This window comes from Acinonyx jubatus, chromosome B1 (assembly GCF_027475565.1).
Source record: "Acinonyx jubatus isolate Ajub_Pintada_27869175 chromosome B1, VMU_Ajub_asm_v1.0, whole genome shotgun sequence".
NCBI lineage: Eukaryota > Metazoa > Chordata > Mammalia > Carnivora > Felidae > Acinonyx > Acinonyx jubatus.
In genome coordinates, this window is record NC_069382.1 from 176,378,983 (window position 1) to 176,406,005 (window position 27,023).

The 27,023-nt window shown below is 35.3% G+C and overlaps 1 protein-coding gene across 11 annotated transcripts in view; it reads right to left on the reverse strand.

The window, feature by feature from the left end:
• Positions 1-27,023, reverse strand: part of PCDH7 (protocadherin 7) — a 413,286-nt gene that overhangs the window by 142,046 nt on the left and 244,217 nt on the right. For 2 of the 11 annotated variants that reach the window (XM_027052734.2, XM_053217475.1), the window contains one exon: positions 14,450-14,476. The exons of the other annotated variants lie outside the window; for them this stretch is intronic. In XM_027052734.2, coding sequence (XP_026908535.1) covers positions 14,450-14,476 — 27 coding nt within the window. The remainder of the gene's footprint in view (positions 1-14,449; positions 14,477-27,023) is intronic. 11 annotated transcript variants of the gene reach the window in all.

Below are 27,023 nucleotides of genomic sequence, written 5' to 3' on the forward strand. Positions count from 1 at the left end.
GTAGATTCCTTAATGCGCCTTGCCCATTGAGCCCATCCCCCCTCCCACACCCCCTCCAGTAACCCTCTGTTTATTCTCCATATTTAAAAATCTCTTCTGTTTTGTCCCCTTCCCTGTTTTTATATTATTTTTGCTTCCCTTCCCTTGTGTCCATCTGTTCTGTGTCTTAAAGTCCTCATATGAGTGAAGTCATATGATATAAATGTCTTTCTCTGACTGACTAATTTTCAGTTAATATTTTAAAAAGTATGTGTATTTTTCAGTATGTTGGTTATTTTCTATCAGGTGACAAAAAGTCAGATGAACAAAAGTTTCAGGAGTGGGGGAGGAGTGATTTGCTATGGTTGTTGATAATAGCAAAGCAGCGTGCTCTAAATGTTACAGGAAGCTTTATTCTATCACATTGGATCAGCATACTTGATTTTTATTTTTGAAATTTATAATTACTTTAAGTAGTACAATCTAAATGATGCTTTTATTGTTTTATTGTTGTGTACAACTGGTTAATTATACTTCAATATTACACTTGCTAAGAAAATAATTACTGTGTTGATCATAGAAGCAGGGGGAAATATTTCTGTTCCCAACATCAAATATGATGTATTACTGGATTTTCCCCTTCACTTATGTAACTATTCTCCACAATAAAAATACTAACAAAAAGTACTATTCTAAACAGCTTCTCTACAATCAAATGACTCACTCTTTCTTCACTTCATGATGTAGGACTGCTTTTTAACTTCCTTTAAAAATGTAAATCCAGGGGTGCCTGGGTGGCTCAGTAGTTAAGCATCCCACTTCGGCTCAGGTCATGGTCATGATCTTGCAGTTCATGAGTTCGAGCCCCGCATCCGGCTCTGTGCTGACAGCTGGAAGCCTGGAGCCTGTTTTGGAATTTGTGTCTCCCTCTCTCTCTGCCCCACCCCCGCTGCGCTCTGTCTCCCTCTGTCTCAGGAATGAATAAACATTAACATTTTTTTTTTGTAAATCTAAACTGATAAATACATGTGTCAACTGTGTTTGAATAGAAATGTGAGTACATAATATATTTGAGATATATATATATATATGTACATATATATATATATACACATACATATATGGTGATCATCAAACACATTAAGTTGGTATCTGTATACATAAAAGCATCATACAATTTGAGGTATATATATATATATATATATATATATATATATGGTGCTTTCAATGAATCAGACCTAAAATAATTATATATTGACTATATGTATACATTGACTATATGTATACATTGACTATATGTTTATGTATATATACATATACATATAAGTAAAACCTTGGATTGGAAGTAACTTATTCTGTGACTGTTTTGCAAGATGAGCAAACATTTCTAATAAACTGTAATTGACAAATGGGTGAGGTCTTGCAATGTGAGTAGGATGTGACACCAAATGTCACATGATCACAACTAAGCCAATGGCTCTTGAAATTCACTTTGATGGGGCGCCTGGGTGGCTCAGCCAGTTAAGCGTCCGACTTTGGCTCAGGTCATGATCTCTCAGTTCATGAGTTCAAGCCCCGCGTCGGGCTCTGTGCTGACAGCTCAGAGCCTGGAGCCTGTTTCAGATTCTGTGTCTCCCTCTCTCTCTGACCCTCCCCCATTCATGCTCTGTCTCTCTCTGTCTCAAAAATAAATAAACATTAAAAAAAATTAAAAAAAAGAAATTCACTTTGATATACAAGTGCTTTGGAATACAACCATGTTTCTGGAATGAATTGTGTTTGCAAACCAAAGTTTTATTGTATATGTATATATATAAAATATGTTCTTATTAATCTTATTATGTACATACAAGTATAGGTTAAATGTTTTGGTATGAAAAATTAAACTAACATTTAAACCAACTTTAAAATATATTCTAAAGAAAAGATCTATAAATATATAATATTTATCTTATTATTTCATTTTTATAATAAAAATATATTCCTTGACGTTGCTTAATTTAATATTTTTTAATGCTTATCTATTCATTTTGAGAAAGAGACAGTGAGAGACAGAGAGCATGCATGAGCAGGAGAGAGGCAGAGGGGGGGAGAGAGAGAGAGAGAGAGAGAGAGAGAGAGAGAATGCCAAGCAAGCTCCATGCTGTTAGCATGAAGGCCTGTATAGGACTCGAACCTATGAACGGTGACATCATGACCTGATCTGACACCAAAGTTGGATGCTCAACCAACAGAGCCACCCAGGTGTCCATTAATATTTTTCAATGAGGGCATATGAATCAAGCTGTGGGATATTTCATGGACTTTTTTTTCTACCCACAGGCTTTTTTTATAAGTGGTTTTATATCTAGTCAGCTTGTCTTTACTGTAATCCTTGCTATGGTTGTTGATAATAGTAGCTTATATTGGGTTTACATAATTATTAGACACACATTTTTACCATAAAAGTGCTTTTGTCCACACTACCACTGCTCACACCCCTAGCTTTACCATCAGATTACTTTCTGAAGTTTCGCCCTCTTCATAAAAGTGTGTATACATGTGTGTACATGGATTCCAAAATACCTAAAATCCACCATCACAGTATAAACACTAGTTAAGACCGAAGACAGTAACAGCTCCTCCATTTTGTTACCATTTTGCTGGATATAATGAAGAATCATCTTTTTATGATACACTCTTCTTACGCCAAATTCTGTTTTATGGATGGTCCTTGTGCTGTTTCTTTTATTTTGTGTCACATGTTTAAAAAAATTTTTTTAATGTTTATTTTTGAGAGAGAGACACAGAACGTGAGCGGGGAGGGGCAGAAAATTGGGAGACACAGAAGCCCAAAGAGGCTCCAGGCTCTGAGCTGTCAGCACAGAGCCCGACGCAGGGCTCGAACCCACAAACCATGAGATCGTGTCCTGAGTCACAGTTGAACACTTAACCAACGGAGCCACCCAGGTACCCCTCACGTCTGGGAGGATGGGAAGAGGGAGGCAAGGGGAGTGGGAAGACAGAAAGGAATAAACATAAGGTGAAAAGTATTAGAAGAAAGCAATGAATGGCTGTATATGGCCATTTTATCTACCTCATACTTATTTTAGCCTTTTCCTCTTTTTCCCTGCAGAAACCAAAGTGAAGAATTAAGTCTCAGATGATGCTGGCCAAGTTAAAGTCTTCAGTAAATAATTTTCCAGGAGCATAGATGTTTTAACTTCCTATTTTGGTGAAAAACAAACATCAACTGGTTGGTTTGATACTATCGTGTTTACGATACAGGATGTTAGGGGCATTGTAAGTGAAGGCCAGTGCAGTCAGATATGAACTAGATATCTGTCTATATTTGAGGACTCTCATAGAAAGTACCCTTGTTCCATATCGAGACTCCCCTTTCAGTATGAAAAATGCATTCCTCCAGCTTGAACACCCACTAACCTTTATTTTCTAAGTGTTAACATTGACAGCAGAAATCTACTGCTGTCTTCTGGAATTCCATAAACTCTGTGCCCACTTCAGCCTTCTCCATTGCAAAGTGAGTCCAGATGGGACCATGAAGTTTTTGCAGCAAGCTGTACAGCACATAATTTTGTTCAATAAAGTTATTATGCCACACACAGCTGTATTCTGCCATATAAATGAGCACATGTGCAATCGAATTCTTGTATTATAAGTTTTATAAGACTAAAATTGAGATTATACAGCCAGACACAATAATTTATTTGAAACATCAACATGTGCGTTGCTCTAGGGTTACACAAATGGGGCCATTCCTTTTCCGAGAGAAAACGTTTGTCTTTTAATATTCAGTATTAACGCAAATGTTTTCCTCAGAATTATAATCTAAATTAGGTGCTTTAAAATGCATCAATATATCATTAACTTCTTACTTTAACATATTAGATCTATAGAAGAATCAATTCTCCCTAACAATGGTGAGAGAACCTAATCACTCTCTAAATTTACTTTTAATTAGCATCATCTGCATTAATTGGTGTAGCTGAGAGCAAAACATTACAGCGCTTTGCTATTTCATATTTGAAATGTAATACATCTTTTGGTCTCATGTCTCTCCAAAAGAACCTTAGCCATTTTTTTTCTGCAGCCCCTTAGTAAATATTTTCAGATGTATTGCTCGAGAATTTTTTTTTAGGAAACTAACTACGTGAGGCTATATTAAGGATGTACTATTCAAATAAATTACCAAGTAACAATTTGGTCTTGATTTCCTGTGCGTGTTTGAGAATATCCTTAAAAACATGTTTGTCTCTCTCCTCCATCCTTTCCTCCAAATTCATGAACTCTTGGCTACATTTTGGGGTGATGCAAAGGAAATGGTATGTAATCACCAAGGAGCCAAGAAAGAAGAAAGGAACCTACCGTTTAAATGTCTGCTATTGCCAGCCACTGTGCTGTGTTTGTACACATTATATTTTTACAGTAATTGTGAAAGACAAACACTATTTCCATTGTCCTGATCGGAAGAAAAATGAAAACAAAAACGAAAAACACACAAACAAAAAACAAATAAAAACTTAGAGCCCTGAGAAATTGACTTCCCAAAGGTAACAGAACTAGTGTTCACAACCAGGAAGGGTTATAGATGTTCTAGGTCACAGCCATGGTTCCGGTCCTCTGACCCCTGGTCCAAGGCTCTTTCCTTTATATCACACATTCCGTTGGTGTTCCAGCCCCCCCTATCGAGCCTCATCCTTTGTAGAGAAAAACTACAAACAAATTAAGAACAAACTTTTTGATCCAATGAAAGACCACAAATTGGTCTAATCAAGATCAGTTATGACATTTGACCAGAGACATATATATATATATATATAAATATATATATATAAATATATATGTATAAAATGTGTGTGTGTGTGTGTGTGTGTGTGTGTGTGTGTGTAGTAACAACAGCTTCCTTACCAATTAAATATTTTCAAAAGTACCCTTTTTGGCCTAACCTAATTCTCCTCTCATATATCTGATCTCATTTAATGATACCACTTTCCACTTGGTTGCCTATAACAGAAATGTTAGCTGTTCCTAAATCCTCTATCTTCCTTATCCCCAAATCCAATCAATTCCTCAATGGGGGTTCAACTCTGGAAATACATCTTTCAGGCAGTTTTCTTCAAATATTAGGAATCCTCAGATTCCCTGGGGAACTTGTTAAAACACAAATTGCTGGATGTAATGGAGATGTTTAGTACCTTGTTTTTGGTGCTGATATCACAGGTATGTATGCATATGTCTAAGCTTAATAAGATGGATACATTGAACGTGTACAATTTTTGTGTATATCAATTATAGCTAAAAAGATAGGCTGCTGGACCCCACATCAGAATTTAGATTCAATAGATATAGGATGGGGAGCCAGACAATTGGCATTTTTGGTAAGTTGCCAGGCAATGTCCATTCTTCTGATCTGAGCACCACATTTTGAGAAGCACTGTTCTAGAACATCCTTTCACACCCTGTCCATGGCTATCGCATCATACTCTCGTCATGTCTTGAGCAGACAATCATGAAAAACCATCATCATGTTTCCCATCCCCATCTCCTGTCTAGCCTGTACAATTTCATTTCTTTTTATCCTGTACAGTTTTAATAAGTAAAAACACGATCTGATAGTTAGCCAACTAATTTACATCTCTTTAATCTTTCCAATGGTGTGCCACTGCCCAAAAAGCAAGATTATCCCCTCATTTTATAGTTTTCATCTATCATGTTCTTCTGTTTGTCCAGGTTGTTTCCCTTGCATAAATTGCTTACCTTATTTTCAATCTGTCCAACTCCTATTTAACTTTCAAAGTCTATTTGAAAGGTCATATTTCTTGAGAAATATATCCATCTCCCCTATAAAGTTCATAATGCTTTATTCTGATTTCCTATAGTGCTTAGTACTAGCTCAACTTAATTGCTCATTTTATTGTGTTTGATGACTACTTTTGGTCCCTTTAGTTTTTGTTTTGTTTTGTTTTGTTTTGTTTTGTTCTGTTTTATTTTTTTAATGTGCCTCATTTTCCACTAAAAAAATAAATTTTAAATATCTTTGGGTAATTTATGATTACTTCTGTCTCTCATCACTTAATGAAAGTAAGAAGAAAATACAGAGCATTTGTTTGGCCTGCTGACTCTCCTTATTAAGTGTTCTTTAAAAATGTCTTGATTACAAATATATCATTTAGCATATATTATCACCTCCAACACTCTGTGTTAATGCAGAACTGTACTGAGGAAAGAGTTCAACATTATCTGCATGATTTTAGAAAAACAACTTGTGTAGGCATGTGTCTCTGTGACACAAATATCTAAATCAATAGATGGTTATTTTTGTGTAATTTAAGTCACTGTTTAAATATATACAAATTTTATCTTGATCAGTGCCTCAAGATTTGGCCTGTCTTCACCCTCAGTTTCAAGATTCTTACCTGATACATGAATATTTTGAATTTACAACCGTCTACATTTATACTTTGGATAATATAGACATAGTCTGAACTCTAAATCTATTAAAATCTCTCCCACATCTCCTCTACTAAACACATTTTAAAATCTAATTAAAGCTTCATCTAACCAGGGATTGAAATTATTAGGGACTAAATTTATAGGAAAAAGCATTTCTTTCTATATCACGACTTATTAATATCACTTTTATAATTTTAAAAAATATGTATAAAATGATAAAAAGAATGAAATGTTACAAAGAATTACAAAATAAATTTATTTGCCTTTCTCAATCATTTAATTTTATTATATCTATCTTTAGCTGGTACGTTTTCCAATAAAAATTACCTACATGGAAATAATATATATATAAAGCTTTCAAAAATAAAGTTTCTGAAAAATTGCTCCTTTAATTGCTTTGGTTTGAAGAAAAATAAAAAAAAAAAAGGAAGAAAGAAAATGCCCAGCATGTGTTTATATCATCACGTTTAAGGTTCACTAATTTTATTGTTATACATCTGTGGCAATTAGCAGCCATTTTAGCTATGTCCAATAGATAGGGTAAATTAAAGTTTTTAAATCCAGTTAAATCATTTTCATTACTGAAAAAAAAGAAGCAAACAATTTAAATATTGCAAGTCAGAGTATATCTTCAGAGATGGGTTTACATTAAAATAATGAATTTAAAATCTTTTAAAAAGTCTTTGTTTTGCTTAAAACTACAACCAGCCAGGGGCACCTGGGTGGCTCAGGTGGTTAAGCATCTGACTTCGACTCAGGTCATGATCTCATGGTTTGTGGGTTCACACCCCGCGTCAGGCTCTGTGCTGACAGCTCGGAGCCTGGAGCCTGCTTGGGATTCTGTGCCTCCCTCTCTCTCTGCCCCTTCCCTGCTCATGCTCTGTCTCTCAAAAATAAAATAATAAAATAAAATAAAATAAAATAAAATAAAATATAATATAATATAATATAATATAATAAAAATAAAACCGCAATCAGCCAAATTCTAACCCCTAATCACTATACTCATCACTTAGAATTAAGCTTTGTTATCCCCCAGGATTACAAAAGCAATGGTGAAAATAATCCTTATCAACTATACTTGAAGATTGAATTTTCCAGTATTTGACAAGGTGAAAAGATGTTACCCAATCTCTGCTGTGTTTCTGGAGGTACTCTTCAACTAACAGCAGCATGTCCCAAGATATGTCAAAAGGCCCGAGCAGGTGTGGTAAGCTAACAAAGTCTCTTGGAGAGGCAGAGAATTGCCTTTCCTCTTTCCTTTATTTGGTTTTGTTTCAAAGCCTTTTCTTTTTCATGAGAGTTCTACTCTTTCTATCGATGCTGAAAACAATGTGGTCACCCACTGGAATCCCATTCCTTTCTTTTTTGTATGGCTGCTGTGTCAGTTATTAATTTACAAGAGGAACAAACACAGCAGACAATTCCAAATTCTGAGGGGTTTTCTATAACCACCAAGTTCAAATGAAAAACTTTGTTTTTTCTGTGTTATCATGCACTGGCCTTTGACTATGACTATTTGGGTGAGGCAAAAACTATCTGAAGTTTTTAAAAGACTTAAGTGATAAGAAAGTGTAGGACCAAAAGGGAAACAAAGGGAAAAATCTAAAGAAATACATTTATTTTGAGTGTGTGTGTTTGTGTGTGACATGGAGAGGACAAAGATAGATAGGTAGATAGATTTTTATATGTTTATATGTTACATTAAATACAAACATATGCATACACATTGTGGTAGGCAAAATAATTATTGCACACAGACATCCAGGTCTAATTCTAGGAATCTGTGAACATTCCGGATTAATGGCAAGAGAAGGATTAAAGTGGCAGATCATTTGCCTTTAAGATGGGGAGATTATCCTGGATTATCCAGATGAACTCAATGTAATAATAAGGTCTTAGAAGTGGAAGAAAGAGGCAGAGAGAGAATTGGAGGATGGCAGACTTAGACGTATTCGAAAACGGAGACAGGGACCATTGGCAAAGGAATGTGGGAAGTGGCCACTAGCAGCTGCAAAAGACAAGAAAAAGGACTCTTGCTTAGGGTTTAAAAGAAGACAACTTTGTTGATACTTTAATTTTAGCCCAGTGAGATCCATTTTGGGCTTCTGAACTCCAGGAAGTATAAAATAATACATTTTTGTTGTTCTAAGCCATTCAGTTTGTAGTAAAATTTGTTAAAGTTAACAGTAAGAGGTTGAACATACACATGCCTACCCTTGCCTCATTGTTTATCTGTAAGTCACCCGTTCTTTTGCGCTTACACACTTTCTCAATGTTGACCAATGGAAATATAACGCAGATTGCATATAAAAGCCACAAACATAATTTAAAACTTCCTTGTAGCAAATTTTAAAAAGTAAAACAAGTAACATTCATTCTAATGTTTTATTCAACCCAATATATTATATCAACATGTAATCGTGATGGGGTTATTAATGAGACGTTCTATATTCTTTTTATCTGTATTAAGTCTTGAATCTGAAGTGTATGTGGTACTCACATCACATCTAAGTTTGAACTAGCCACATTATCAATTGCTTAACTGTCAAAATTAGCTAATTGCTGCTCTATCGGACAGCATAGATATATATATTGATATTTTTTAGCTTTCTGAACCCAATTTTGCTGATGGTTTTGAATATATCAGTATAATTAAAAACTATGATTTTAATAATGTATCCACTTTTAATGAAGAATAGTGATTTTTTATACACTTCAAAGTATATGCACTTTGACTTTTGTCAAGATATTGACAAAATGCTAACAGGACCATCTCCAGCTATGAATTATTTTAAAATAACTAAGTAGAAATTTATGGTATTTACCTAGCTTCCATGAATTTAGGTGAGCATTTTGGAAAGCTGATCTTTGGGTTCCATACAAATTTGTTTTTCATCACTTATCTTTTCCTATTTGAATTTCTGTTTACCTACTCTATTTTTACTCTGAAATGCTAGAAATCATATTTTTGTGGCACAAAACAAACTAAAATAAGATGAACTGGCTTCTTCACATCTATTCCTGAATGACTGCTTACTCATGCCACAGCATAGCTGCCACAAAGCCATCATGGGTCACTGTATCTGTTCAGCTATATGACGATGAAGTGGCCGGAGTGTCACAGGTGAAAGCAAAGGTACTTCAGAGCATCCTCTCCTGTGGCCAGAGAAATTCTACAGGTTCCAATTCTTACAACCTGGGATACTTAACATCAAGACTAAATGCATAGTTTATTCTTAGTGAGATTTTAAACAGATGTTTTACAAAAAGATAGTAATTACAGATTATGAGACTCGATAATCCTTCTGAGGGTTTTTATTTCAACCTATACAGGTGGTAGGGCTTCATTAGGCTTGTTTTTCGAAATAGAGCCAATACTCCTACTAGCATTTGATTTTACTATTTATTTATTTATATATTTATTTATTTTTATTTTGGAGACAGAAAGAGAGAGGGTGTGAGTGGGGGAGAGGGGGAGAGGGGCAGAGGGAGAGAGACAGAATCATAAGCAGGTTCCACGCTCAGGGCACTATGGGACTCTGTGAGATCATGACCTGAGGCGAAATCAAGAGTCTGGCACTTAATCGACAGAACCACCCGGATACCCCCTACCAGGATCTTAAATAACTCTACTGATATTTGAAAATATCATATAAGCCATGCAATGTTTTTCACTGACTATGTCTACATTCTGTCCCAGTATCTAACAACCTAGCATTTTCTTTGTCTAGTTTCCATACTTAAACATTTTGGGGATGTTATAAACTGTGAACATACACCCACACAGAAGCACCGTCTTCTACACATTTGGTAGGCATAGAGGCTGTTTGTTTGTTTGTTTTTGGTGTTGTTTTGTTTCAAGTTTATCTCAATCTTATATTTAATTTACAATGAAGTAAATATGTCAACCTCAGATTTTTTTTAAGAATCCTCACTATTTGACAAAAATCTTAAAATGAGGGTATTCTTTAGAACTTTTTTTTTTAAATGTTTATCTATTTTTGAGAGTGACAGACAGGCAGAATATGAGCAGGGGAGGGGCAGAGAGAGAGAGGGAGACACAGAAATGGGAACAGGCTCCAGGCTCTGAGCTGTCAGCACAGAGCCCGACGTGGGGCTCAAACCCACGAACCGTGAGATCATAAGCTGAGCCAAAGTCGGACGTTTAACTGACTGAGCCACCCAGGCGCCACGTCTTTAAAACTCTTAACATATTTTCTTCCCTCTAAAAATATTAAAATAAACACCTACAGTGTTGGTTTATTTTTCCCCCTGACCTGGCTTTAATCTGTTTCTATTGTAGAGCTGTAACAGAATCTTAAGACAGTGGATCTGATCCCCAGATATGGACATGCTTTTTTTTTTTTTTTTTTTTTTGACAATTGTCTAATGAGTGTGTTAGGAGCAGGTTTTCCCTACAGTTAGCAATGTATTATACTTTATGAATGATGTCCTTCATCATCATTACCAGTCTCCATAGTATCTTGCCAATTTGATGGTTCCTTCTCTACGTATTTTAATTCGGTCTAGGTTATACTTTCAGTGAACCCACTGACTCACTTTGGAAAGGCAACAACATCATAACCTGATGTCAAAGTAGATGAACACCTTATTTCTTACATTTACATCCAAGCATGTCAAGTATAGTTTCCATCCATGGGAAATGTAGAAAATAGGATCAGAAGAAGCATAGGTTGGTGCACACCTCACTTCTTCCATCTTTACGTACAGCTGAAGTGAGCTAAAGAGAACATCTTAGGAGGGTCTGAATAGCAGTTTGATGTCTGGAAATTGTTCAAAAAGAGTGAGACAACTGCCCTCATTGGCCATTGACATTAATGATAGTAGTTGGAAGACTGGGAATGAAGCACATAGTATATGTATTTTAGTGTCAGTCATTTTTTTTTTCCTTTTTTCTGTTGCAGTTAGTAACATCACATCCTTCTCTTTCAGCTGATGTGATTTGTAAGAGTACAGACTGAAGTCCTCTCATGTTACAAGGACCATTCCCTACATTTGGCTATAATAAAGAAATTGGTCCTATCTGAAAGCCAACAGGTACATGGCTCAACAATTTTACTGTTAAAAGTTAACACCAGAAGCTCAAGAGGAAGCATTATTGTATTACATTTATTTCTCTTTCTTTGGGACAGTTCTTTCAACCCTTAAAAATAGTATCATTTTCCCCAAACTGTAGAAGATTGTTACTATACTGAGGCATCCTTCAAGATCACCCCATATCTTTGTGTAGCCAGTGGAGAAGGAAATGCTAAAACCTACTGGCACTGTTTTCAGCTGGGTTAGGAATTATCCATTTTTAGCCACCTAAAAAAAAAAAAATGTTCTCTTTGAGGATATGCTGTACTCATATGACCCTTTTTGTAGCATTTAGAATGAGACCAGCTAGAATTTCCAAAATAAACACTATGCTCCATGCTTTCTGTCATTAGTTCATTTAATCTCCACCACCATTCTACAATGTATACAACATTATTATTTCTAGTAATATAAAAAATGGAGGACTTAAGAAGCTTAATTATTTGCCCAGGCTCACTCAGCTGGTCAGGAACCTAGAACTTGGTCCCATGTCTATTAGACTCCAAAGCCATGGCCTTACCCATCACACCAGAGAAATGTTAAGGACAGCTTCATGGCTAATATCACATAAAATCTTTATATATTTTTTTATCAAAATTCCCTAATAAAGAAAAAAAAACTATATATATATATATATATATATATATATATATATATTTGTCCCCCTATATCTTTATTCCCTAATACAGAAATATATATATACACATATATATATACCTTTATATACATATACACATTGATATATATATAAATAATTAGACACATATACATGGATATAATCCTAATTTGCAAAATATATTTTAATTATGTTCTCTCAGGGAGGAGATTAAAAATACAAGAGCCAAGATAAGTCATCCGGAATCATCAGAAGGGACACTGAATCTCCAAAGGAATGATGACCAGTTTTATTCTTTGGGGGGCGATTTCAAACTGACTAAATTTAAAGTATTTAATCTTTGCCTTTTACAATTAAATAAGAACGTGAGTTATCTAAATCCACACTAATATGGCATCCACTGGCCATATGTGGCTATTTCAACTTAAATTAAGACAGAGTAAAATTTTTAAGCGTTACTTCCTCAGTCACTGAGCCCCGATCTAACTGGAACGAAGGACGAAGTAAATAATGCTTTTATCAAGGATATTCCACCCAACCCTCTCCCCCATGTACAATCTCCGTCCTATTTCCACCTCTCACAACTATGCACTTTGGATGAAGAGAAACTGTTTGTTATTTTCACATTATGTTTAACAGGATCCAGTCACCAAGTTGCCTGTTCAAATGAAGAGGAAGGCTGAAAGAAATAGGAACTGACCTGGGGGTGGGGCCTGGGGGTGGGGACTGGGGCTCTTGTGACATCTGCCCACAGCATATTTCAGGAGACCTCACTGAGGATATACATTTCATTGGTGACTTGAGTGCTTCCAGATTACATGGGAAGAGGAAGAGTTTCAAACCAGAATTTGAAAAGCATGACATCTGAACTGAAAGAAATAGCGTGAGGTGAGAACAAGGTGGAAAGATGAACAAAGCCCTGAGCAATCACATCTATAAAATCTCTCTTTGTAAAGTGAAATAAATAAGGTGCCTTCTTTCCTTACTCCACCCAGCCCAAATTTCCATTATATATGTAAAGAATTTTAGATAATTATTTTATACCCATTATGAGACAAGTGGGTGGGGGTATTATACTTAACAATTTCTATAAATGACTTATAAAAGAATTTGCATTTCTAAAATGGGAGGTTGAAAGAGATGGTAATTTAGATTGTGAACCCATTAAGCAGAAGTAGGCTCATGTTATGCTTTGTCCCATTTCTAGCTGTTGAAAATGGTTTCAGTGATAAAGACAAGTATCTGTGGCATCATTATGTTGAATAGCATTAATGATTTTGATAATAACAATAACATTTGTCAATTCTAATAAGGCTTTTGGAATTTACAAGTGGTTTGCTCAAGTCTATGTAGTACCTATTTAATAAGGCTTTTACACAAGGTGTTTGACTTAAATTCTTTAAAAACGTTGTATAGTATATAAAAAACACATTTGTAAAATAAATTTCAAAAAAAGAATTTGTGTCTATTTCAAAAAGAGAAAACTGTTTTTTTTTAGAGACACTGGTTAGAATGAGTGAGAATCTTTCTTTTTCTTTTACACATGGAGGTTAAGAATATTTATATCAAAACCATAGTATTCTGGAAAAGATTCTCTGTTATTATGTTTGTTATGTTGAGAACATTTCTATAGTGTGTGTGTGTGCATGTATGTGTGTATAAACATCACGCTGCTATTTTGAGGTTATCACTGTATACATTTTTCTTCCCTGGGTATACAAATTGTGAATTTCTACAAGTGTAGAATAATGCCTAATGCTGGCACTTATTTAATTGACTGCATTACATAAAAATTCTATTAAAATTATAAGCAGAACGAGCCAAATAACATTCAATATTTAATCCTTAATGTAATTAATTTTATTTATGATCTGTTAGCTTATTAATCTCTATCCATCAATATTATAGTACAATTAATCCCTGCATTACATTTTCATATACTATCGACACTTCTGAGAATCTTTTTAAAAAGTCACATAGCATTTGCACACATTCTAAACTTTTTCTCTAGCCACACCTTGAGGAAAACTTTTTGATGATTAAAGTAATGATTGAGCGGTATCTCTCAATCTCTCTCCTCTCTTTTCACATCGAATCATTTTTTGTAAGTTGATTGGTAATACGGTGGAAATATGTAACATAGGCCTCATTCAAATATCAGATACTCCTCTGTTTTACTTCCTTAACTGGGTCACGGACGTCTAACTCATTAACATTGTCAGAGGCCAGGCCTGAGGAGAGTTTGGAGCTGATGCATGAGCTGTGTCTGGCCTGTGTAAGTATTGCCCATTCTTTTAGTACCTGCAGTTCCTTGGAATGGTGCGGCACCTGTAAAAGGTTAATGAGCATACAGACTTTTCAGCCATAATGCGCGTTACAGACAGACACTATACAGACACGGATAAACAGACAAGCAACATGCACGCTGCAGGCACACTACAGGTAGCAATTATTACTGCAGCTCCAGCACTCGGCTATCTTGCAGAAAATGTATATATATATTTTTCTGACTTGAGACACCATTTCTAAGTTCTATTTTAAAAAGCGGGAGAAAATTGTTTCTCAACAGTTTTTAGGTATATATATATATATATATATATATATATATATATATATATATTTGGCTTGAGTTGCAACCAGATATTTATATCATCTTTTTCATTACAAGTCATTAGCAATCCCCTTAACTTTATTAGATAAATAGATCAATCAATCAATCAATCAATCTCAGTTGATCCTTCCCTTTTCAAAAAGCTTGATTTGCTTCCACCCCAAAAGCACTGATTTCGCATTTCAGGCACCTTGCCTTCACTGTATTAGATAACATCTTTACTGCTAAAAACAAATCATGGTCCAAATCATCTGCAATAAATATTTTAAATAGATGCAAACTCTCTGAGCTATTAAAAGGTAAAGTGAAGACTTTTTGATGAACTCAAGTTTAAGAAAAAAAGAAATCGGGCTGTCAGGTTTTCTAAAAATCCTAAATTATTTGCCTTCAAGATCGCATCCATTGCTCTATGAGACTCATCAAGCATTAATGTACATGCATCAATACTACCAAAATTGCAGAGGGCCTGCAGATAAAGAGTTCTTCCATTCCCAGTTTCATTTTTTAAACAATATCTTGCTATTTTTGCAGCACTCAACACTAATACAGAAGTAATCAAATTAGCATTAGTGGTTCATGTTGCAAACTTCAATTTGCATTGCTACAACATCAAAGTAAAAATATTTGCATATCATAAGTAAAAGAGGTGGGGTTTAAATTAATTTAGGGTCTCAAACAAAATTAAGTAGGCCTGGATGGTAAATTAAATGATCAATTGTTCACAAATATCAAAATTAAATATATTCATACTTTCCAAAAAAATCCCAAGGCCTGTGTACTAAATGCTAATGAAATATGAATATTAGAAAAAGAATGGAATATGACAGTGCATATGGAAAATGTTGGGTTTCTCATATTCTGAGAATTCTGTTTTAATTTAATTCAGACTATTGTGTTTACAGCTATTTATAAATCAGAGTATGTAGGTGATAACTCAGAGTGTGTAGGTGATCATTTTCTTTCTGTCTGTCTATCTATCTATTATCTTTTTATCTAGCATGATATTCTGAGTCTAATTATTCTCAATATTTCACCATGTAGGGAAATACAGTGACTTTGATATACTTGTCGGCATAAACATGCCAAATTAATGTGATTTCCAAAAATATACATTCCTCCTTTTATCACATGGTATTTTCATGAAGTTTCCATCTGCTTATCACAATGACTAATGTTTTAATACTCCCTTCTTATGTGGTAATTCATTATGGCCAAATTGGTAGAAACACAAAATTTTTATGTATGGGTATTTTTGTGCAACCCAGGTCTATGTGTTTTCCAAGGAAGTAACATGTTTTCAAAGCTGCAAATCTGTCCTTTAAAAATAATTCACATTCCTGCTTTAGCTCAGTCTCACCCTGACAATGACTTAGTGAATGACCAACACTCTCAATATAATGCCTTCCCTAGAAATTAAATATTCCCTAATGTTTCCAGGAGGCATTATGTTCTTTCTTCCCTGGCACACACTCCTAAATTGCCTTAATATGAGAAGTATTCTCTAGGTCATCAGTATATAACTATGCACTGATTATTTATTTTGTTGTTTCATGTTCTAACATTTAAACCAAAACACGTTCCTGTGGTACTACTTTGCTTTGAAATATTTCTAAAAAATAAAATAATTAAATGTACTCAAATCTATTTTTATCTTTTAATCTGATGTGTGTATTGGAAAAGAAAGAAAATGCTATTTTATGAGCCATTGTCATGATTTTAAACAATGTAACATAATTTGAGAAATGCTAATGACAAAAATTTCCCAGAGATACTATAAATAGTATCCACCACATTTTATAGCTACTAAATAAGTTTCACGAAGATAATTTGACATCTATACTTGGAAACATTTGAGGTATTAGCCGGGTGTCCTTACAGAAAGGACATATAAATAAGTAAACAAGGAAAAGAAAGGATTTTCAAGTGGAAACTTGGAACAAAATATAGTTTATCATCTTCTTCTAACTTTTAACTTTCAAGCAATCTGTAAGTTAATTGTAAAATATTCAGGTGGGTAAGCAAGCAAAATAATGAGTATTACGTTCAGTTATCGATGGAAGAATTTTTATCCTTGGATTAAGTTTTGTTATTGTTGCTATTGTTTTTTGTTTGTTTGTTTGCTTTTCCCTGTGAGTTGGAATAGAGGAAGATTTTGGAGTATAGTCAACAACATTGATTAGCTTTTTCCATGACAAAATCAGAAAGAAATGGACTGAAGAGTCAGTCTCTCTAATCTACAACCTATGAAACTGTATTTTCTATGTAGGTGTAAAGTATCATAATGTAGTAGTGTAGAATATTATGCCCAAAGACAAAGATATTTTCAAGGGCATTCTAATAATTTTACATTTTAGATAATAGAAATTGAATTGTTCAAAGATCACCTTTGTCATTGTTCAACCATTTCTTCATAATGACATTATAAAGTTATTTATTTGTTTGTTTATTGGCAGGGGGGGGCAAGCGAAATAAGGATTGTCTATACATTTCTCAAAGGTTTTGATTTGCTACAATATCAATATAACAATGAATCATTTGACGATCTAAGTAGAAATAGCTTTTGTTTGTTTGTATGCTTTACCTAAGACCCTCATAGCTACCAACCATTTTTGTGAGATAATAATAATTCTATTCTCAGAAATATGAAGACAATTAAAAAAAAGACTAAATTGACCTTTTGAGAAGACAGGATGGAGATCTGAATATTAATGTAATCAGTAGCTGTCATTTAGTAGACAAGGAGAAATCCACTGCAGGCCAAACAAAACTGAAACTTAGATGTCTACAACTCAATAGAAATTATTAATAATAGAAGGCAGAATTCAACTTTAAAGAACTCAATATGGGAATTAAATCTTCTTTGTTTTTAGAAAGATTAAAAATACCCATCTCATATCTCTTAATTATTCCAGGTGGAAATTATGAAGTTTTCCAAGATGATTCTCACATAGGACTACGCTCTTGTTTAAGCAGGTCACAATAATTAGCACATCCTTGGATGATGACATTTTGCATTGAAAACCATTGTAGTTTGTTGCAGGATAGGAAGATGGTAGTACATCGATTTGTTGTAGTTTTAAAACTACACAGGCTATAAGAAATAAAGTTAGATGAAAAGTAGTGGGCTGTTCAAGATTCGATAGCTCAAACTTTCCTTCTGCAAATGAGAACACTGCAGACAAAAGGGTTAATGCTTTGTTCAGGGTCACACATCCTGCAGCAGTGCTGGGATTTGATCTCAGGTGTACTAATTCCAAGAATTGGGAATTGTGTTTATTTCAATGTGAGAATTGAGTAAGCCAAAGGGTATTCAACTGAGATGGGTGAAGGTCTCGTCTCTGATAGGCACTGTGTATCATACTTTATAGACATTTGCAAGAAATGGAAGATTCAAGACCAAATCTAGAATTCCTAATCCAGCACTCCTTTTGTATGTTTTCACAGTGGCAATGGCAGACAAACACTCCACTTGCAAAGATTCTTGGATGTCTAAAAGAGAGAATCCAAGAACCCAAGAATGACATTTTGAAGATTTTGTTTCAGTGTAGTCTCTAGTGATAACGCAAGACTTTGTGTTAAAACTAACCTTTGCATATTGATCCCTCAAAGAATAGTCATGCAATTATTTTTTTGTATTTTCTATACTTTTATTAATTGATGTATTTGAACTTTTTAAAAAACAATTAACGTTTATTTATTTGAGAGAGAGAGAGAGATAGAGAGAGCAAGTAGGGGAGGGGCAGAGAAAGAGGCAGACACAGAATCCAAAGCAGGCTCCAAGCCGACAGCACAGAGCCCAATGCGGGGCTCCACAAACTGTGAGATCATGACTTAAGCCAAAGTCGGATGTTTAACTGACTGAGCCACTGAGGCACCCCAATGTATTTGAACTTCAAGTGTGTTTTACTGATTCCCTTAACCCTCAGCTCTGTAAACAACGAACATAATTGTTTTCTCAAGTGCGTCAATCTTAGCACAATAGATACTACTGTGAGATCACTACTTCCTACTGCAAGAAGCCCTAGTCTAGGCAGTCTCATGAATTTACCATAGAGCCAGTGGAATGCTCTATAAACCTACACAAAGACTTTCTTCGACTCAGTGGCGTGGGGCACTCCGACAGCACTGAATATCAACAGACAAACGGAAATATACTGTTACAATGCTATTATTAGCATTTATAACAGCTCCAGTGCTCTTGATAAATGAAGCCACATTAATTAGTTTCAAGATCTTATTCTCACTTTGGCATATCCAGTAGCACTTCTGAACATGCAATTAAAATATTTCAAAATGTCACTTATGTTTCCATTCTACAAGAAATGCATACTGATTATGGCCCCTTGATTTGGACTAGGTCACATAGATACATACATTTAGAAACAAAAATCTGTCAACATTCTAAGGGTTAAGAAATCTCACCTGCGTTGCTTGCGATACAAACTGATGAGACATAAAACCATCAGTGATCGTGCAAATGTACAACAGCAGTCGTTTTCTGAGTCAGAAATGTTTGCTGTTACATAATCTGGTTACAGGTTTAATCCTGGTAAGTTGGCTTTCCTGTTATTTTGGAAAATGTAAATTCAGTGAGGAGGTTTGATGGCAATCAGTGAAAACAGACCTTTTTTGACATTCCATAAGTTAAGTTACCTCTTTATGAAACAAATAGCATAGTTGATTTCGAGGTTAGATGGTAGTCCATGCAGTGACTTTAAGACAAATTATCACTGTCCCTTAAATATTTGGAGATTATTTTTCATCTTGGTCCAATGAATATGAAACATACTTTGGTTCATACTAAACATAGCTTAATTCTTTTAATGTTTATTTATTTTTTTGGGGGGGGGGAAGGGGCAGAGAGAGGGAGATACAGAATCTGAAGCAGGCTCCAGGCTCTGAGCTGTCAGCACAGATCCCGATGTGGGGCTTGAACCTATGAACCTTGAGATTATGACCTGAGCCGAAGTTGGATGCTTAACGGACTAAGCCACCCAGATGTCCCATACTAAGCATAGTTGAAAATGAGATAGTTACTTTTTTTTTCCTTTTCCATTGAAAAGAAAGCTAAATTACAGATTAGAGGGGATGAAGCTAGAGATTAGTAAATACATGCATACATACAGATATGTGTGCATATAAAATAAATGGTATAATCTTTTTTTTCCAAGTTGTCTGGCCAGTGTAGGTCCACCTTGACTTCTTGTGTAGAGGTAGTCAGGGACCAAAGTAAAGCTACAAAAGAAGCCCCCGCAGCTACCCTCGTGATCCTAGCAAGAGTCTACAGATGTCTGGATAGCCGTAAAGGCAGGAATGTTCCAGGTGCTATCACAACTAGACCCAAGTGTTCGTCCTATCCTGGAGATGCGAAAGACAGCAGAAGAGGTAGCGGAAGGAGAAGAACAGATGGGAACATTACTGTCAAATGTGCGTGAGGTCAGTAAAGTAGCTGGAAAAAGAGAAACAAACAAACAGAAATTCTGACATCCTCGATGGCGTCTTAACGCATAACGTAGAACAGGTCATAAAAATTACGCAAAGGGTTAGGAGTGATTTTGCTAATTAATTTGAAGAGGGATTTCAGAAGAAGTCTGGGTGGCAATGATAGCTTTGGTCAGAAAATCAAATCAGTCCTCGGTGTCAGGCTTTAATGGCACCAGTGTTCTGTCTCCTCTCGGCGAGAACGTACTGTGGGCTCTCCTGAGAGAAAACTCCAGAATGTAAGCAGATTTGCCAGGAAAAAGGAGGTGAAGGCGTGATGTGAGCAAAAACTGAGAGGGAAGTTGTAGGTGGGAGAATGTGCTGGAAAGGCTTGTGAAGTTCTTCTAAGGAGAGATGTTCAGGAAAGTGAGAACAAACTAGAGCATGACTCAACCTTCCTCCCCATTCTTCCTCTGCACACTGCCCTTTGCTCTGCTGCCCCTGCAGCCCTCCGTCCATGCACCTCCAATAGAAACAGAACTGAGCCTGGCCCACAAAGGTGAATGGTACTCAAAAGTGTAAGAGAGATGAATTCTGACTGCCTCTATGCTGGGGGGAAAAAAAAAAAAAGAAGAGAGCTAATATTTGAAAAAAAGAAAACCTCGGTGACATAGAGCGCAAAGCATTTTCCGTATCAGATCGGCATTGGCATCAGAAGTCTTCACATACAGGATCAAGGTTAAGAAGGGTGAAGACCGAATCCTTTATTATTCTTGGATGCTGTATTATAATACATAAACTGATATATTCTATTAATTTAAAAGAGGATCTTCGAGGAGCTTATACTTTATTCAGGGATAGAAGAGGGGCTTTTTATTGTCTAAAATTGATTTGATTTCTAATAAAATATTTGCTTCAACCTTGGGCAGCAAGGCAGCAGATAGTTCAATGTGAGACAGTAATATTATGAAAAATTGTGATATTTTTTTCATGCAGCTCAAAGCCTCCTGTGTTATCCATCAAATTCATTTCCCTTGTAACTAAATCTGTCATAAATCTAGGCATCCAAAAATGAAATATGTTTCCTAACAATAATCTACTGTCAATAAACTTAATAAAGCCTTTAAATGATACAACACTTTCTGGTGGTTTTAAAATGTTTCACAAATAAATTATTGATCCTGGTAGTTAATGGTGATATTAATAGTAATTATATTAATAGCAAATACGAAAATTAGGTATGGGCGAGGGTTAATTTGTTCCAGCCATTGGAGCTCTATTTTTCTTTTAATCTTTCATGATTATAAGCAAACAAAATAATAGGTAAATGCATATTCTGCTAGAAATTATATTTAGTCTATGTGAAATAAACCAAAATTGATTCCATTTTTAAAAATTTAAGAATTGCTGAAAAATTTGAGGTAGCTTTTAGGAATTAAAAGAATAAACAGTTTTCAGGGGTGCCTGGGTGGCTCAGTCAGTTGAGCTTCCAACTTCAGCTCAGGTCATGATCTCACAGCTCGTGGGTTCAAGCCCCGTGCCTGCCTCGGTGCTGACAGCTCCGAGCCTGGAGCCTGCTTCGGATTCTGTGTCTCCCTCCCTCTCTGACCCTAACCCACTTGCATTCTGTCTCTGTCTCTCTCAAAAATAAATAAACATTTTTAAAATTTTTTTAGAAAGAATAAACAGTTTTAATTACAATTGCTAGAATTCCCTCATTCAACAATGAATCGATCACTTGTATCTGGGTGAGTAGGATACCCTACATTCACTTTTTCTTTATAAGCCTTGTGTTTTCTTCTTTTCAGAATCCACTGGAGAAAACATAATATGAATATTGAAATTAGAAACAGTTCTTACTGTTCATGTTTGGCTTCATCTTATATCTTACATTATCTATTGCCTAGATAAATTGCATTAAGCATGTAAAGAGAACCCATGTTTGTCCCTAGTAGCTGAATACACTGTCTCCAAAAAAACAAAAAACAAACAAACAAAAAAACCTACACTACTTATAACATCTCAGTTTTAATATTGATCTTGTAAGTTTCAGATTAGTGCGTTTGAATTATTGGTCTGATATTTAGGAAAATGTGTATTTTGTTACCAGAAAGCTCTCATGTAAATAGTCATGTTGAATACTTTTATGCCTAATGTTATTTTACTTGAGACTCATAAGGTGTTAAGTGAATATTAACACCTTACGTTATCTTAAAGAAAGAAGCATATTTAGCCTTTATATGAGGAAACAAAGAAATCAGAAGGTTACTTATTCCTGAAAACTATTAACACTGCTGGTCTAATAGTCCAAACAAAGGAGGTAAAGTTGTTGAAACTGTTCCTATCACTGTGACAACAATTCTCTTTTATAGCAATGTCTCAACCTATTCTCAAGGTGGGGGCTATGATGCCATACCTGTGTATAGGAAAATAAACATCATCAGACTGAGGGTTGTGAATAAAAACTCGCTGTAAGGTAACAGATGAAACGGTCTGTGTGGAATGAACATTCACTATTGAAAACTCTGGTCCAATAAGCACTAAAGAACGTAATTCATTTTATGCATGCTTGTGATCAGATACTGGAAGAGATACAAAGGTAACAAAATAGTGCCTGACTTCAAGGGCCCTTGCATCTAATTGGACATCAAAACATATGGAAGTGAGAAGTAACAATATTAGGCAAGGAGAATAAAATAAAAACTGGAATTACAGATCATATGATATTGACTGCCTTATGTGCATGCCAGAAGAGTATTGTTTCAGAGTGAGAGAAGATTCTGGTGTGGTTTGGAAGGGAACATACTTTCTGTTTTCATATCACTGTATATTACAAATGTCAAACCACGTTTGACCTATGAGTGAGAGTCAATCGGTACTGAAGCTTGTAACATTGATCATCTCATTGTTTATTATCATCTCTAACATTTTCTTATTCAGCAAAAGGATTAAACAAATTATCAGTCAAAGGTTAAGCTCCCTTTTTTAAGGGAGCATTCCTTCAAACTATTTGATGATGCACTAATCTTTCCTCACCCATAAAAATTGTTATTAGCTAGAAGTGTCCCAAATATGATTTGTTTTGTGGTTTTGTTTAATAATGACATTATTTGTATTAATGTCCAGAGATAATAATTTCTCTTGCCATATTTAAGATGCCTGTCTATTCCTTTATTTAATTTCAGTGAAAACTGAGTATTATTTACCAAAGAAAGAGTGAAAAAAAATCTTTAATTTTTGACAAACATTCATAGGTAGTATATTAATTATGGATGTATTTCATTATAGATATTACTAAAGCAACGAAGCATATGGACTCTTATTAAGTGCCAGATATTACTGCATAATGTAATTCGTACTTTTAACCCTCACAAAAACTTTGAACATACTATTATTCCAATTTTTATTGCAAATAATGAAATCAAAGCTCACAAAGTTTAACTTGCCTGAGATCACATAGCTAAGTAAAGATTTGAACATAGGTGAATTTGAACCAAATCATAATTTCCCACTAAATCACAGCACTTTTCAATACAAAAATATTTTCATCAGTGAAAGTGTTTATATCCTGCTGATGGCAGCGTTGTGTGGATTGTCAAGCTAATGCTAAGATTCTACTGTTGGAGGTTTGAAATAATTCTTACCTGGAATGTAGCACAGAAACAGTATTTGGAAAATAATCAGTGATCTATAATCATTTCATTTTATAGATGAGAAAATTAAGGCTCAAAAAGGAAAAGTCTATTGCCCAAGTAAACAGACATTCTGAAGATTGAGCCAGAATTGAAAAAACAGTTCTCCTGAGTAGTAACAGCTGCCGATAAATTTAAAAGATGTTTTTTTGGGGCGCCTGGGTGGCTCAGTCAGTTAAGCGTTGGACTTCGGCTCAGGTCATGATTTCACAGTTCGTGGGTTCGAGCCCCTCATTGGACTCTGGCTAACAGTTCAGAGCCTGGAGCCTGCTTCAGATTCTCTCTCTTTCTCTCTCAAAAATAAATAAGCATTAGATTTTTTTTTTAAAGATTTTTTTCTTATGTATTCGTAAGATAAGAAAGTCCGGACCTGTGAACTCAGGTTTTTAAACAAATGTCCCTAATGTAAATTGGGCCCTACATATAATGACCTTTTGGATGATGCTCATAAAATATGGCCAAGCAGCAAAGAAAATTCAGAGTACGCAAGAAAAATAAAGAGCTAGAACATTTCCGATTTATATGAAGACGTGGCACCATGCTGACCACCATATTATTTAACTACCAAATAATATCCATTTCAAAATGGCCTACAGGGGTCTTTAAGAGGCAAAAGACAATTGTTCAAAGTTCTTCACTCATTAAAAGCACCTGATTAGGTGACTTGCCAGAGTTACCCAGGGAGCAGGGAAGGAAGAAAGGCCCAGAATTTAGGCTGTATGATAAAGAGCCACAGGCCTCCATGGAACCTCCCGGCCTCTCACTGTCATGAGGAAAAGACCGAATGAGTAACTGGAATCCTGAAGTGGAATTTAGATAGATAATTTCTGAGAACAACACAGTGCTAGAAGATTTACCCTTGGTGATATCGCTTAATATACCACCATATTCCAAAGCTGGCTGAAATAGAAGTCATATTCTCCACAGGCATGCACCCCACCCAGATATGGGAGGCAAGGGGAGAGGGGAAAAAAAACAAATCTTATCTTGTCTCCAGAAGTCTTCCATTGATAGATAAGGCAGGTCCTACCCTGGCTTCAAAACGCCTAATTGAGGACTCCACAGACAGAAGTGGGCCAAATTCTCTGGGGAATGAGGTAAGGGGACAGAAGAAAATGGGGAGAGGGGCTGAGAAGATTTAGGACATATGCAAAGGTGACAAAAATAAAATAATCTAGTGTTGGAAGAATCTGGATGTTAGTTCTAACTTTTACAAATATGAAAACAGACCTAAATATTGCTAGGACATTTTGTCATATCTGTGTATACAGGAGGCTTTTAAAGAAAAATATAAGTGCCTGCTTATGTACCAATATTGTGTATTTACTTCAGATAGAAGTATTTAAAATAAAAATTTATCTAGACAAGTAAAATAATCAACCACACATTTTCATTGGCAATGGCTATTTACAAATAAGCACAGCATGGATTTAAATAATTTGCTATTACTTATGAAACTAAATTTAGTAAATTAGTTTGGTTTAGTTTAGTAATTATACAGTTTCCAGATGAGCTACTGATGATTTTTAATGAAATAAAACAATTCTCACTTCCTGCCCTTGAAAATCAAGACTTATAATTGTTTTTTCTTATTAGACAGTGACTTTTGTTCTAATTCTTGGCAAGAACGAGATTACAAATAGGCAATAAGATCTTGTCAATGGCAACCAAACATTTTCCCATAGAGTTGCATTTTCTGGCTTTTCTTTAAGCATTTTATATCAAAAGTAGAAATAAATCCTCCTGAAGGTGCTAAAAATCAGTTTGAGATTTAAGAGATTAATTTTTGGAAACTTTAGTGATGAAACCCACTGATACTGTGATTTGTAGTTGTTAACCAGAGAAATCCTAACAGTGAAGAGATGAGCATTTACGAATGACCACACTATGAGGATTGTATATTCTTTCAATGTAAGACAAATGTTCACCTGCAAAGGTAGGGATTTATCAGGGCCAAAAGGCATTGAAAGACATAATGGAAAAGCTGCAGGGGGTCTGTGGCCAGAGACCAAAGGACCGCCTGGGAAACACTGAAATTTCTATCTGTTTTAAAAACACTCAGTGAGGTGTAGGGTGGGGCAGCTTTAACATTCACAGACAATGAGTGTTGATAAATTTTAAAATCACTGCAGTTTCTGAAAAGTCGAAAGGTGTTTTCACTATTGTAATATGAAAAAGCAAATCAACATGGATGGAACTGGAGAGTGTTATGCTAAGTGAAATAAGTCATACAGAGAAAGACAGATACCATATGTTTTCACTCTTATGTGGATCCTGAGAAACTTAACAGAAGAATGTGGGGGAGGGGAAGAAAAAAAAATTAGAGAGGGAGGGAGCCAAACCATAAGAGACTCTTAAAAACTAAGAATAAACTGAGGGTTGATGGGGGGTGGGAGGGCAGGGAGGGTGGGTGATGGGCATTGAGGAGGGCACCTGTTGGGATGAGAACTCGGTGTTGTATGGAAACCAATTTGACAATAAATTTCATATTAAAAAAAAATCAAGGCTAAGCTGCTATCAGAATATCAAAAGTGTTCAGTAGTTAAAAATGAATGAATGAATGAATGAATGAATGAAACAAATTGGGAAAACTAGCATCTTGTTTTGTAAAATGCACGTACCTTAAAAACATAAGAAAACTGGGCACAGGTAATATCTCTGAAAAACGTCTGCTGATGACCATTTGAACATTTAGTGTTAGTCTTCCTGGGATACAGAAGACCATGGAGAATATCCGGTGGTTTTTGTATGACTAGAAGTAGTTTGGGATAACAATGATCTTCTCTTTGTAAAGGAGGGGCACATATTTGTGGAGAAAAATGATTCTGATGATTCTGAATAGGTAGTATTACTCAATTTTTAGGACATTCCAAAGTGATATGTTCTCTCTGGGAATCTTTTTCATGGCTGTTTGGTAGGCCAACCTATGAGTGGTTTGAGGCAGTCAGCATTAAATAAAATTTAAGACTTCCCCAGTTCTCCCTTCCCATACAGGGGAGGGGAGACAGCAAGAGGGAGAGAGAGAGACAGAGACAGAGACAGAGAGAACGAAAGGCAAAGAGCAGAAAGAATTTGAAAAGTACTGCTTGTCTCTATCTCTCTGAGGATTGTCTGAACTAGAATTAGAATTAGAACTAGAACTAGTTAGAAC